General features: G+C 32.2%; 1 protein-coding gene and 1 pseudogene across 1 annotated transcript; both read left to right on the top strand.

Moving 5' to 3' along the window:
* Positions 1-3,802: 3,802 nt before the first annotated feature.
* LOC123195414 lies at positions 3,803-8,165 on the top strand (annotated as a pseudogene).
* A 910-nt stretch (positions 8,166-9,075) lies between these two features.
* LOC123195456 (pentatricopeptide repeat-containing protein At4g35850, mitochondrial) lies at positions 9,076-15,167 on the top strand. The gene is made up of 12 exons (XM_044609150.1): positions 9,076-9,231; positions 9,321-9,619; positions 10,066-10,131; positions 10,218-10,315; positions 11,225-11,345; positions 11,430-11,636; positions 12,587-12,663; positions 13,312-13,405; positions 14,034-14,099; positions 14,206-14,283; positions 14,384-14,485; positions 14,724-15,167. Exons 1-12 carry the CDS (start codon positions 9,207-9,209, stop codon positions 14,823-14,825), a joined length of 1,335 nt encoding a protein of 444 aa, XP_044465085.1. The 5' UTR covers positions 9,076-9,206; the 3' UTR covers positions 14,826-15,167.
* The last annotated feature ends 603 nt before the right edge of the window (positions 15,168-15,770 follow it).

Here is a 15,770-nt window from a genome sequence, read left to right on the forward strand (position 1 = left end):
ACAGTAGTAAGGGTAAAATCATCATTTTAGCTATAATATTAAAAATAAACTAAAATAGAATATAAATTTGTTCCCTAAACTTTAAAAACTAAAATTTTTTCCCAGCCTAAGTTTTAAAAAATCACAGTTTCACTCTAGGGTTTGGTTTTGAAATCTCCGGCGACCTCTCCGGCTCCGTTGCCGACGGCCTCTCCCTCCCGAAGCAACCTCTCCTTCTGGCGATCTCTTTCCTCCCACTTGGAGGTCCGATCGACGTTAGAGACGTCTTGGGAGACGAAGTTCTTCGTCTTCGAAGACGAAAACGAAGCGTTGTCTTCGTCCCAAGGCGTCTCCGACGTCGATCGGACCTCCAAATGGGAGAAAGAGATCGCCGGAAGGAGAGGTTGCTTCGGGAGGGAGAGGTCGTCGGCAACGGAGCGGGAGAGGTTGTCGGAGATTTCAAAACCAAACCCTAGGATGAAACTGCGATTTTTTAAAACTTAGGCTGAGGGAAAATGTTAGTTTTTAAAGTTTAGGGGGGCAAAAAGAGATAAAATTTTTAGGCGTTAGGATTTTGTTAAATCTAACCGGCCATGGGTGGGTGTTTGGTGTTTCCATAATTAAAGGAGGACATTTGAAAAAACACTAAACCTTGGGTGGGAAATAGTCGTTTGGCCTTCTGGAATTTACATATTTGTATGACCACCTCGACACGTAAAGAAGTGGAGAAAATATAAGGTCAGGGACTTACTCCGGCCCAGAGTTTATTATATTTTTAAATTAATATTTATTAAATATTAAAAATTTAAATATTTTTTTACACAATTAAAATTAATAAAATTATTTAAATTTTATAGATAAAATTATTATTTTGAATAAAAATATATTAAAAATAATAAAATATTACTTATTTTCTTTTTAAATTTAAAAAACTAATAATTTTTTTCTAAATTAAATTTTAAATATTACATATCTCCCTAGAGTTTCTTTTTTTTTTTCTACATATCTCACTAGAGTTTTTTTTTTCTCTCTCATTTTTTAAGTTGAAAAATAGGAGGGTGAAAAAAGAAAAAACCTTTTGGAGGGAGGGGGAGAGGAGAGGAAATGTAATATTTTAAAGTTTAATTCAAAGGAAAAATAGTTTATTTTCTATGAGGGAAATAGATAATGTTAATTAGTTTTGTTAATTTTAATTCCCATAAATCGGTGTTTGAGTTTTTAATACTTAACATATATTAATTTGGGAATACAATAAACTTTGGATAGAAATAAGTCCTTTGGCCAAAATATAAAGGCGAAAAGACTTATTCCCTTACCGTTTAATTTATTAACAAAATTTTATTTATTAATTTTAAAAAATATAAATATTTACTAATCATCTAATTTTATTGATGGATTCTATTAGTTTGATAATAAATTATTGATTTATTCATTTTAATATAATGACAAGGATGTTGTCATCTCAACTCGTTCATTTAGATTAGTGAGTTATTGTTAGAATTCAAGCTTAAAACTTAATCATAATTAATGAATAATTTAGATGGTGATTAAGGTTTTTAATCTAGAATGGTAAGGATTGAATCGTAAAATTTTAAATTTATAAAAAAACTCAAACTATCATATTTAAAATTTCACGTGAAATTAAGAGTTTTTTCAAAAAATGTGAATAGTAAAATTATTATTTTATTCTTATAATATTAGATTTTTTTAATGGGGTGAAAATTTTGATAAAGATAATGCAAATTATATATTCAAAGAGTGAATAAATGTTTTAAGGCCAAAGCAAGGCGGAATTAATCACTCCATATGTTATTATTATTATTATATTTCGGGGTGTATACGGATCAAATCGAATTAGAACATCCTTTGTTTAAATAAAAAATAGTTTAACTTAAGTTTGATTCGAATTTATCAAATCAATATTGAGGGTGGTTCAAGTTTAACTCAAATTTATTGTTCAAATTAATGACTCAGATATATGGTTTGAATTTATGATTTATTGATAATATAATATTGTTTAACAATTATTTCACATAATTTAAATCAAATTACAAGTTAAGTTCGAACTGAATCGAGTCATCTATCTAACTCACACATCAAACTGAACCAAATTATCTCTAACTTAAGTTTAGCTTAATTTTCAAACAAATCAAATGTCTTAACTCGAACTTAGTTTATATTTGAAATAAATAAATTCGAATTAAATTGAATAAAATTAAGCAGACTTTTAAACTCGAACTAACTTGGTTAGGGCAAGCACTAATTATATTTTAGATCTCATGAAACAAAACTTCATTCCAATAATTTTATGTTATCCAAAGTTTTTAAATATTTATACCAAATCGACAAAAAGCATGTTCTACCTCCTACCCAAAATATATCTACAGACGAAATCTATGAATTGACCGTTTAAGCAAGTTCAATTCATTGACACAAAAGATTATCGTTACGTCTCTCCATTTTGTGTGTCCTGAAATTCAAACTATACATTGAGGAATAGGCCGAATGACTATTTTCCATCTAAGAGTTGATGCAAATCCAATTTTCATCTATTAATTATTGAAAATATAAATACTCACTTATCTGTTAATTTTTTTATTATTGTTAAAAGTAAAATTGTTATTTATTAAAATATTTAAAAGTAAAAAATTGCTTGTTTATAACAAAATCCAAATTTAAAAAATTTCTCTAAAAATTTATGACAATATTCTTCCTCTTTAAATTTCAAAAATCTAACAATGAAACGAATTGTTCTCTCATAAAGACAAGGTTTGAAAAGTCAACGATTTCTCTTCGTTAGAGTTTTTGGTCAGTGACGACTTTTAGAGGCCGGAGATGACAACACCACATTCTCCCTCCCTCTTGGCTTCTTTTTTAAACGTGCTCTATTTTTGGCTATCATAGGCAGAAGAAACTAGTCAATGAAGACGAATTTTTCATATTTAGATAAAGACACAATTCCGTGTGGCCTAAAGTTTGGTGGGTTTTTAGACCAGGCATGTGAGGATGATTCAGCTCTTACCAAATTTAGTGTACATAGTGAAGCAAATTGTTTTCTACCCTTGAAGAGTTCGAATTTCTTATCTATCAAATGGAATATTTACATAAAATAACTAAATAATTCAATATATTTGGTAACAAGTAATTATATATGGTTAAAATTCTATTTTTTGGCCGATGATATATTTATTTTTTATTAAATAATAAAATATTTTTATTATTTTTTTAATAAATAATTTAAATATATGATTTTAAATTATATATCAAAAAAATATTTTATTTAATAATTATAGAGTCGATTATTGAATCTAAAATTTATCATATCTAAAAAATATCGTAAAGTGATAAGATTAAATTTTTCGTTACAAAAAAGGAAATCTATTATATTATCATATTTAAATATTTGGGTAATATTTAAAAAAATTGTATTGGTAATAAGGTAATAATATAAAAAATAATGTAATTAATAAATTTTATATTTTAACAAAAAATATATTATTAACATAAAAAAATTTAAAAAATTTTTAAAAAGGGTAAATAAAATGATAAAAAAGAAAAATTTATATATAAAAAATATAATTAAATTTATTTATGATATATCAAAAAATAAAATTTTAATTTATTTAATTTTGTGATTATAAAATTAACTACTAAATTTAATAAATTTAAGATTCTGATCAAATATAATAATTCGATCCGTTTTCAAGTAACTGGCGTTTTCGAGTAAAATAATATGTCAATATTTTTTCTTTTTAATTGTTGTCACTTTCTCAGGCGAAGACACGTGTTTATCTTCTTCCTGTTCATCCTTTTAATTATTGTCTCTCTCTCCCCTGTGACAATCTCTTTCTCTCTCTCACTAATTTTTAAAGTTTATTTGCTTTTGTTTTCCAAGGACGAAAAGCTGAGGGAATCTCCTCCACTCACTGTACGATCAGCTTCTTGAGTTGATACGCAGACTAGCAACTCACACTCGCCTCTTCTTCGCTTCATGGTGGCTACTCTACTGGTTCCTTTACTCTCTTACGTGGGTAAGTCATGTATCTAAAGCCCTTTTTTTGGTCTGCTCTTTTGCTTGATTCCTAAATGATGTGAAAACAAGTGACGAATTTTCTTTGGAACTTTTGATTCTTTTGTTACATTTTCTCTAGGCTTGTTATTTAAGGTATATTGTTTTTACTCTTTAGAGCTTGATTTTGTTCTGTTGGGTTTACCTGATTCTGTGTGCTGAAAAGTATGTATTCTTAAGAAAGAGGAATTGGAAGAATGTAGAGTTTTCTTGGAAATTTCTTTCCCTTGCATTGCCAAACACCCATTTATTTCTTTTGAAAGGTGATTTTTTGCGAGGCTTTTGCTGTTGATTTGGATTTCTTGATTTGGCCCCCATGGTGTATCCAATAGTGAAAGGGAGAAGTGGGTTGTTTTAAGAGTCATTGGGGGAGAGAATTGAGAATTATTCAAGTAATTTTTTTCTTTTTTGTCGGATAGCAGAAGTTCATATTCATTTTTTTATGTTTGAGCTCTTCTGCTGTTTGCTTTATAGGTATTGATTCAGTCTGGTGTAATTATTTGCGTGCCGTGCTGTGAAGGAGATAAGTGGATTTTGTTTGAAATTAGTGAACTTCTGTGGATAATTTAGTTGATGGGAGCCAGAAACTCAAGGTCCAGTTGGAGGCAGAATTCATGGGGTTCTCACCATGGGTATTCTCATTCACCGTATGGTCAAGAAAATCAGAATTGGGGTTCTCAGCAGCTCAGCCACAATAGTCAAGAAGTCAGACTTATCCACCCCAGCAAACATATTCTTCACAATGGTATAATCCCTCTTCTGAACGATACAGTGGTAACACAAGGAAGCCTGATAGGAGGTATTCCAGAATTGCTGACGATTACAAGTCCTTACATGAGGTAATATCACATACTAGAAGTACTTAAGTAGATGAACTAGGCATTTATTTTTTATTTTCATGTAGTTCTGAATTCCTCTCTTTCTTGGTATGATAATTGAATGGCTTTTACGAATTCTAAAATGATCCATCTTCCATCATTTTGACTTGTGACATTCTGTCAACTGCGTATACAAATTCATTAACCTTCTGTGTAGGTGACTGCAGCTCTTGCTCATACTGGCCTTGAATCATCTAATCTCATTGTTGGCATTGATTTTACAAAGAGCAATGAGTGGACAGGTTGAAATGGTTCTTCAGTGCTTTATATATGTTATGGCATTATTTAGCATTCTAAAGCTAGTTTAATAAATAGGTGCACGATCATATAACAGACGAAGCTTGCATCGTATTGGAGATGGCTTAAATCCTTATGAACAAGCAATATCCATTATTGGGAAAACCTTAGCTGCATTTGATGAGGATAATTTGATTCCGTGCTATGGATTTGGGGATGGTATGCTTTCTTTCACTGTTATTTTTATTAATTTATTATTATTATTTTTGTTATAGTTTATTTGTCAGAAATCTGTGGTTGATAAGCATCACATTCTTGTAATGGTAGCATCAACACACGATCTAGATGTCTTCAGTTTCTTTCCAGATGACAGATTTTGTAATGGATTTGAGGAGGTGTTAAGTCGGTATAGGGAAATTGTGCCTCATTTACAACTTGCAGGTTTGGTCTGTATCCTTCTAGTAGTGCCATGTTTTATATTCTGGAGTACCTCTTCAAGGTTAGTTGTTTCGTTCCTGTATCTTATAGTTTTTGATTTTTCATGACAGGACCAACGTCATTTGCCCCTGTAATTGAAATGGCCATGACCATCGTTGAGCAGAGTGGTGGTCAGTACCATGTATTATTGATAATTGCTGATGGGCAGGTATTTACCTCAAATATAAATATAATCTTAGATCTGTAAGCAAATAGAGGGATGGATTACTATGATCGTAGGTTATTCAAATTGAAAATGAATTGGAAAAAGAATCGAACTTCTGGTTACAAAGCTGATAAAATCCTGTTATTTTTACCATATGTGTTATGCAATAATAGGTGATTTATCTTAAGACAGTTGGATCTTTGTTATAAGTTGGGGTTGACCCAACTTTGATGGTTGTCTCAGGTAACTAGAAGTGTTGATACCGAGCCTGGCCGATTAAGTCCACAGGAGCAGAAGACAGTTGAGGCTATAGTAGAAGCCAGGTGAAATTTAGCTCCTTAAGTTCTTGGCATTGGTTTGTTTGTCTGACTCTTATCTTATTTTTATTTTGTTCTAGTAAGATTCCCCTGTCAATTGTTCTAGTTGGGGTGGGGGATGGGCCTTGGGACATGATGAAAGAATTTGATGATAACATCCCTGCCCGAGCTTTTGATAATTTCCAGGTAGGTGTCTGGGACATGATTATTTCTCTTTACACTTGTCAGCTAATTATGTAACTTTCTAGTGGTACTCACATTTTGTGTGTGTCTGCATTTTTTCTAGTTTGTGAATTTTACAGAAATAATGTCAAAGAATCATGAACAATCTCGAAAGGAAACAGAGTTTGCCCTTGCTGCTTTAATGGAGATTCCCTCTCAGTATAAGGCAACAATAGAGCTTAACATACTGGGGTAATAAGTGATTCATCCAATCGTTATTGTTATTTTTGTGTATTTTTGTATATATATATATGTATCGACATAAATTTCATTGTCATATATCACTTGCAGTCACCGGATGGGAAATGTTCCAGAGAGGTCCCCCTCCCTCCACCTTTATATGGTGCAACAACTGTCAGCAGGTCAAAACCTTCCTATTCTACCTCTACTAGTTTCAAGCCGAATGCTCCTTATGAAAGGGACAGTCAGCCTGTCAGCTCAGCTCCTCCTGTTACAAGTTCTACATATGATAACCAGGTATCTAGGTTTTTGAACAGAATGATCAAATTTTTTTTATAACTTCCTTAACAAGCTGCCATTGGACAGTAAGATAGGAATTAGAACATGTTGGGGAATAGAGCGTTAATGCATCAAATCCAATGAAAATAAAGGATGCTTGGTGCTTTGTCCTTATTGCATGATTGTTATTCCTTCTAGCGGTTACTAGAAAACAGCTCTTCCCTTAAACTAGCTCTTTTCATTTTGTTAAGATGAGTTACCCCATTCCTAACATGTTCCAGTTGTGTTGCTTTAGTATCTGTATTCACTTAATGTTGGAGGCTCTGGATATTGTCAGTGCAAAAAATGGTTAGCTATAAGAGAAAGAGGCAAAAAGTTTACAACATTGCCAACTAGGCCATTTATTTTGTTAAATTATAATGAATTTTTTATTGCATGTAAGGTATCTTTGTGCTCTGCTTTTACCTTAATAAAATCAATTGTATCTAGACTAGTTTATCAGATTCTGAGTGAGGCTTTAGATTTAACATCTGCCAGTTAATGTCTGAGATACTGTTGTGATTCTTTATGACTCCCAGTCAGTTTGCCAGAAAAAAAGCAGATGTGCAATAAATGGACAAATTAACATTTAATGTGGACTTGCATCTAGATTGTGAGCTTCCAGTGTCTGCGCTTGTTGCCTTATAAACTTCTTGTTTGATTATAACATTGATAAATAAAGTATTTATTGTCATGAAGGTTGACTATGAATGTTGGGGCTAACATTTCTGTTGCTCTGGACAGCTTTGTGTCATTTGCCTCACTAATGTGAAGGATATGGCCTTTGGTTGCGGTCACCAGGTGATCCCAACTTGTATTCCTAGTTTTTTTTTTGTGTCAGACGGTATGAAGGATATATACTAAGAGAATATACTGACACTCTTATTTTCTGTCTTCCTTTTGTCAGACATGTTGTGAATGTGGACAGGACCTTCAATTATGTCCCATATGTCGAAGCCCGATTCAGACCAGAATTAAGCTCTACTAAGCTACATATAACCATGTTTATGAATTAATTACTTGCAGAAATTCTTTGTAGTTCATCAGCTATGGATGAAAAGCATATTAGGCTTGCTTAATTCAGCTTCAGATTTCTAAGAAAAGGAAAGGAAAAAAGATTCTTTTGTCTGTTTGTTAAATACAGGAGATAGCTAATGTACATATTATTTTTTTTCCTTTTTATTATGTTCATTCACATTCAGTTTTTTGGCTGATGAATTGTTCCAATTTAGTTTCCTTTTCAATGGAAGATTGGTGCAGTAAAAGCTATAAAGATTTATGGCTGTGATACAGCTGAGAAATGGAATTTGACTTATTGAGCAGATTGATGATTTGCATAAATAATGTGGGCTATAGGTAAAGAAATTTACCGTGTTTTAGTGAACAGTTAAAAATTAGGTCAGGCTGAGGTTGGCAGCATGGCATCAATTTCTTCTTGTAGTTGGTAATCCTCTGGTGGTGGTGGTGGTGGGGTTTTTTATTTGCCCACATTGTTTGAAATGGCTACCCAAAAACTCTTTTACTCTTTTATTTGCTTTTTTGTGCTTCAGGATGGTGTAAACAAATTGAATTCGAAATCTAACTATAATATCTCTCTTTAAATACATACTCTTGAGGGAATAGATGTTTTTTGCATTAAATGGTTTAATCAAATTTGTCTGAATTCCTACAATTTACGATATAGTATTTTATAATTGTTCGAATGTGGATGAATGGATTTGAGTAAAGATCCATATAATATATGATTGTGTTATGCAATTGATTTCATTTGAAAATCTAATTAGATTCTTAAAACGAAGTGTTTATAATATTCCTCCACTTATATCATAGTATGAGGTGATGGAAGATGGGTGTAAAACTCGTCTTTGTGATTCATTTTGTATTCTAAAGTGACTAATAAAATAATAATAAAATTATGCATACATATTTTTTATGTACAATTTGAAGTATAGATAATGTGTCATTATGTAATTGAATGATTTTGAATTTAAAATAAAATAATACCTATTCATTGGATGACATATTATTTATGTATTTAAATTATGTATTAAAAATATATACACATAATATGAATAGAATATTGCTTGTCTTTGATGGTTTTCAATAATTATGAGGAGCATTTTAATAATTGTAAACAAACTTTCCGTGTATTGAAGATTTCACAAAGGGCATTTAGAGACCCTAATCTCATGCATCTTGGGCCGATATGGGCTTTTAAGTCAGCAACTGAGTGGGCTTCTTCATTATTATTGGGCGGCCCATGAACAGGCCACAAAGACGACGCTCATTAGCATTTAGCACAAAGTGGCTTCTTCTTCCTCGTTGTAAAATCTTAAAACCCTTCCTTTCACTGTCCTTCCGCAATGAGACTCCTCCAATCCATTTACGGTAACGTTACATCACTTCACAGCTCCAATTCCATTCCAGCTTCTTTCATTTACAATTTTTTTCATTCTTTTTTGCTTCTTTTTGAGCAGGTCACCACAGATCACTCGGCCGAGCCCTGAGCCGCCGGTTCTTGAGTGCTTCAACGGAGGAGTACGCCAGGAGAAACTACGCGAACAACGTCTCGGAGTACAACTCCGTTGTTTCATCTCTGACTGCTCAGAGAAGGCATTACTTGTTGAGAGACGCTTATGATGATATGATACTGGACGGCGTGCAGCCTACGCGCGATGTTTTTCATTCGCTAATTTTAGGGACTATGAAAGGCAGCCGCTTACAGGACGCTGTTTTCTTTAAAGATCAAATGAAAGCTGGTGGTTTACTTCCTGATGTATGTTCGTTTCTTTGCTTTATTTTAAGCAGTTTTGAGATTATTAATAAACTTTTCTGTGTATGAATATTAGTTGCTTCTATAATTTTTTGAAAATATTTTTTCAAATTATGAAAATAATTATAAACTTGGAGGAGTCGGTACTGGGGAAAGTGCGGTAACATTGAAGGTTAAGTGGAAATGTGAATAGATGATATGGAGCAGCGTGTACAATGTCACTTTTAGGATGTTATCGGATTGATTCTCTGGAAACATTTTTTAAGAAACGGTTACCAAAAGTTTTTTTCTTGTTGTTTATATTTAGAAAATGGATATCTTTTTTGAAAAAAAATGAAGTTAAATGAATGCATTCTTAGTTGTCCTGAAAGTTTTTACTGCCAAATTTTCTGTTACTGTGTTTTGTTACATACTTCTGTTTGTTAATTGTGATAAATCTTTTGTTATAGGTATCTTTGTACAACTTTTTGATATCAACCTGTGGGAAATGTAAGAATTCTGAACAGGCAATTCGGGTATGTTTGTGTGTTAAATTTTATCAGAAACTAAAATCAGATTTTATGAAGTTCTTATATTTTCAATTTGCCTCTTTTAATGAAAGATCTTTGAAGAAATGAAGAACGATCAAGTTAAGCCGAATGGCCAAACGTATGTTTGTTTACTTAATGCATGTGCAGCAGCTGGCCGAATAGATCGAGTGTATGTTCCTTCTTTACCAGTTCAACTCTTCTCTCTTTTTAGTTCAGTGGCTATGTCAGGTCCTTAGCTCAGGGTTCTACTGAACAGGTGGGCTTGGGTTGTATGCAATACATCAGTTGGTGGTCTGTGTTCGTTGCTTGTTAATAAAAATTTAGAATGCTTTCTTTACAAGTTAACAATTATTTAATGTTGCTACTTGGTTCACTGATAAATTTAGTCATTTATATATGGTATTTGTTGAGGTCATCACTCTTGAATGTGATAGCTAAATTGCATATCGTACTATGTATCAAAAACCAAATTTATCAATATCATGTATTATATTGTAGGATATGCCTTTTAAAAAATAATATAAGAAAATATTAATAAGATAATAAAAAAATTCTAATTGACATGTTTAAAAAATATCACAAAAACCTTTGAAAATATAAAATTTCTCATATACACCATTCCTAGATCTTCATTTTCTTAAAAAAGATAGATTAATCTATACTAGTAATATGCATGGTATCATATAATATGTATTGTAGTATACACTATATGCACTGTATTGTACTAGTTTGATATACTTGATAATACATATTGTTTTTCACTTGTATTGTATCATAGGATATATATCATGTATTGTAGGATACTAATAACCATGCTTTTGACCTTGTGGAGGAAAAGCAATTTGGAGAGAATTGCTTTTTTTTTAAGGAGAAAAACATTGTCATTAGTTGGTGATGAAAGCGTCAACCATCTAACCTTGTGCATCATAAAAATATGTAACTACTGTAGTCTTTTTGTGCCTAACTTCTTGAGCCTGTATCTGGCTCATTGATTGAAGGCTACTATCATGTTGTGTCCTGTAATAGGCTGCTCTGTCAACCTGCCTTTGTTCATCCTTGTGTTAATTAAATTTTACAGGTATGCAATTGTTCGTGATATGACTGCAGCTGGTGCTGGGTTAAATAAGTTCTGCTATGCTGGACTTATAGCCGCACATATGAATAAGAAACCACAAACAGATGCTACAACCGCCGCCAAAGTAATTTATAACATTTCCATCTGCTTTGAATATGAATTCATTTTGCCTTTAAAAGCTTTTCTAATAGCTTCTTTGTGGTGAAAGATTATTGAGTTTGTAGAAGCATCAAAGGGTTGGTCATCTGTTGAAGCATCAAGTACCAATGCAGAAAATGTAATGATGGGTGTTTCTGAAGAAGAATTGTACAATTTACCTACAGCTGATTATGTGCACAGACGAGGATTTGTGAATAGGCAACTAACTGTATATCATTTTGCATTTCATGCTTGTGCTGAGCTTAGAAATGTAGAGGTAGTCTCTCACATTATAGCTTGTTTTATCATCACTACATGATGAAATTTCTGCCAGTTTCTCTCTTCCTTTTTGTTACTGTCTGCTTTTCGCTCATACATTGAAGGTTTTGTTATATTTTGAATGCTCTTCATGATATTGACAAGATGATATCTGTGTCAGACAAAGGGTATGATGTCATATTACTTCTACCAATTTAGAAGTGCTGGCCCTTCATTTCTACGTTAGCAATCCTCTCTCTCTCTAATGGCTATAAATTAGTCTGTACTTGTACCATATTTCTTTTCTGATTTTGCCGAAGATTAATGAGAAAACATAATAATTTTTATGTGGAAGCAGCCTTTAAATTTGTTTTATCTCTTTGCCAGATCTTTTTTTTTAATTTTTTGAATCCATGGGTTTGTCAGACACATTTAAGAGTTCTTGAAATGTAAATATATGTCTTATGCCATTTTGACACCAATAAGATCCTATGCCTTATTTTTTATATCATTATGAAAGGATTTTAGTCTAGGTTTTAAACATACTTAACTGTTCACTAGAGGCTTATAATAACTTTTGAATGAGATTGTTGAGGTTTCTTTTTCTCGCTGAACAAGCTCATCTCGAACCTAGATATTTGAGTGGTAATATTTTGTTAAATTTGTGGAGTATTATTTTATTGGTTGGTTTGTTTATTGTTGAGCTTGTATTTGCATCCTATGCATGCACAAATTATAAGCATGATCTTTTGGTGGTTGTGGAAGGGGTGCATTCTTACTTATCCAGCTCCAGTTTAAAAAAAAAAGGAACAAGGAATTTTGCCTGCGCTCTCTAGTTTTAGCAAACTCAAAATGTCACCAAGCTATCAACTTTTTCATGACCATTAGTACTGTATTTTTATGCTGCATAAAGAGTTTGCTGCCAATTTTTCCCTGTTAATTTTTGCATATTCTTTTGTGTTGTGATAGGCAATGGAAACACTTTTGGAGATGCTAAAGAAGGAAGGAAAAGTTCCTGATGCCTTTATTGTGATGCAGACAATGAGGTATAGTCGTTGTTAATTAATTACTGCTTAATTATTCGTTTCATACCTAGAAACTTCTCAATCTTTCCTATGGTTTCATTGAGGTCTAAAGTATTGGGGCTATTTGCGGATCGTACTACTGGGGTAGCCAGGAAACTTGTGGGTCATAATGTTCTAAGTTTAATCTTATGGTTGAAATTGAGGCCTTTTGCCTCTTAAGTCTAATTCTTGGAGTTCTCAGCCTTGTTATTAACATACCTATTTGTTTGTGGTATATATATTTGCATACAAGTTGTTTAATACTGATTCATTTGTTCATTTTATGGATTATCAAATGATATCTGATTTGATTCAGAGTTTCATTATTTGAAATTTCTGTTTTTAATTATTTTGTAACTGGGAAATGTTGCTTGCTATGTCAGCAATTTTGTATACTTCTGAAAACTTGAGCATTTGGTGTATATATGTGGAGATTCCTTTTTGTGTTTTTTTCCTGCTATTGTTATGAAGTATGTTAAGTTATTCTTGAGCTATTAGGTGAATGTACTAATCAGTAATTAGCCATACCAAAACACTAGTCTTCATTGAGTATATTTATCTGTTCAATCTTTAATTTGGCGCTTTGACTGTAAGAAATTTCAAAATGTCTTTAGCTCAATTTTCATTCAGGTGCTATCTGCATTCTGGAGACATTGATCGTGGTCATAAAACTTTTGAAGACTATATAAATTCAGGGAAGCCTCCTGTGGCGGAACTATATGTGGTGAGTTCTGTAATGAGAATATATCTGCAATTTCCTTTTTTGATTTGTAAGAAACTACGAAGTTCTTGTGTGAGAAAACGTAAAGAATACATAACGTTTATAAGAAAGTCTAAATAACAATAAACTAAAAGTCATGCAAGAAACATCCAACTTGGCAAACTATACCATATCAGCTTGTACTATAATGACAGGAAACCTCCCTCCTGATTCAATTGAGTTCAAAAGAAATAAATAATCTCAAATTATTTTGATATTGATGCCCAAAGGGCAGCTAAAGGCAGTACTATCCTACAAATGTTTCTATATGGAGTTCTTGGGCTGTTCCCTGTTGGTTTCAATTTGGAGTAAGAGATATTGAAGGATTTTTTGTGTAACTACAGAGGACAAATATATCTGTAGTTGGCTAAGATATTTTTCTCTGTTAGTTCGGGACTTCAATTTGTGGCTAGTTTGTTGAAAATTGCAAGATTTACACAATCTAGTTTACTCACTGGCTATTGTTCCGTATTTGCTAGTTCAATTCATTTGAAATTATTTAGAACAGTAAGTTGGTATTTACCTTAAAATTGACAAGCAATTAAGATGATTGTGGAAGAACAGACACTAATCTCTAACTTGTGTGGTGTAGACACTTGTAGAGGGAGCCATGGTTGGGTATACTCCCAGGGGCATGCAACTTGCTCAGGACACATTGGTATGCTAAATTTTTTGTTTTTTTAATAATTGTTGATGTGTTTTTAGTAATATGATCTTTGTCATGGCCTGTTTTACTCACTATATGGTTTTTCTCCCGAATGCAGGTAAACATGAATTCTAAGAACTACTTCTTGAACCCTAAAATGGGAAGTGATCTCCTCCTTGCAGCATCTGGTGAGAAGGTAAGAGAATGTGATGGTTACAAGATGGGATTCCTGTTGATCTAAGATGATACTTATTGATCCCCTTTCATTTAATGTTTATATTGTCCATTTTATGCAGACGGGTGGATATACCACTGCCAATTACATTTGGGACCTCATGCAAGCTCGCAAAATTCCTCTATTATATCCTGCGGTGGAAGCATATTATAATGGCTTGAAAGTAAGTCTTCTTGCTGTAATCAGTATTCACCAGAACTTTTGACATCTAAAATATTGTCTCTTTAAGAGTTTAATCTACACATATTCTTAGGCTAGGCTTTTAAAGGTTGAAACTTTCCTAGGTAGGAGAAAAGGAATTTAAAGTTAGACTGAAAAAGTTAAAATTGTAGTGAGGATCTACACTGTCGATGACCATAGATTCTTATTCCTATTATCTTTATTACCTGGGGAAATTGCAGGAACGAGAGGTACCTGAAAATGATCCAAGGCTGCTATTAGTTGCTCGTACCTATGACGATTTACGTTCAAGATTTGGAGGGTTTGGACGGCAGACACAGTAGTTGCCTGAGATACAAGGAAAAACTCAGTTGGAGCCTCCAACGTGGTTTGTCATGAACAGTTTTGCATTGCCAAGCCATAATGTCAATCTCAATTCAACAAAATTTTGATGATAACTAAATCCAACGCACCTATTACGAGAAATTTTGAAATCTTTATTTGTTATTATTTTTACATAATTAAGGGCTAGGTTTGTATTAAATCGACCAAACATGTGGTTCCTGATTGACTAGAAGTGATATTTAGTGTGTTTGGATAACTAATTCTTATTCAGTGAAGTTGTTGCTAAGAATTTTTTGAGGTCTTGGAAATAACAAAAGTCCTCTCGTTGGAGTTTTAGCTTAGTAGTATTGAAATTTTTGTTATTTTAGAAAATTTAAGATATTTTTTTGTTATATTATGTCATTTTAATTATATTATTCGTTACCACATTGGTAGCATAGGCTCAAGGAGACTCGGTGTGGAAGCTTGTGAGGGTATCCAACTTTGTGGAATTCCGAATAAGAATATAGACAGATATACACCGGAAAGTGAATAGTTTGGTCGATATTGTATTGTTTAGACTTGTTGTTTTTTCTAGGAAAAAAATCATAAATTGAAATTAAATTAATTTTGAGTTGTATTGAATCGAATTAAAATTATTGATTAATCAGACTAAATTTTGGTTAATTGGTTTTAAAGAATTTTAAATGGTTGCTTTACTTTATTATTTTTTAATCAATTATTTGAAAATTGGCTTATTATTTTATTATTATTTTTTAATTTTTCTTAAATAGGTTCAGATTAGTTAATTGAATTTGAAAAATGAACAAGCCGGTAACTAAATTGAAAATCAATTTTGTTCTATTCTTGAATCGTTGTCTAAATTAGTTTTTTAAATAATTTTTTTATATGACTTTTAGTTTAAAAATTAATTCAATTTGATTATAAAATAATTTTGAACACTT

This window comes from Mangifera indica, chromosome 14 (genome assembly GCF_011075055.1).
Source record: "Mangifera indica cultivar Alphonso chromosome 14, CATAS_Mindica_2.1, whole genome shotgun sequence".
NCBI lineage: Eukaryota > Viridiplantae > Streptophyta > Magnoliopsida > Sapindales > Anacardiaceae > Mangifera > Mangifera indica.

Coding starts and splice junctions, on each gene's coding strand:
- LOC123195456 (XM_044609150.1), top strand. CDS start 9,207: ATGAGACTCCTCCAATCCATTTACG. Junction 11,346..11,429: donor ATGCTACAACCGCCGCCAAA/GTAATTTATAAC, acceptor TTGTGGTGAAAG/ATTATTGAGTTTGTAGAAGC. Junction 11,637..12,586: donor CTGAGCTTAGAAATGTAGAG/GTAGTCTCTCAC, acceptor GTGTTGTGATAG/GCAATGGAAACACTTTTGGA.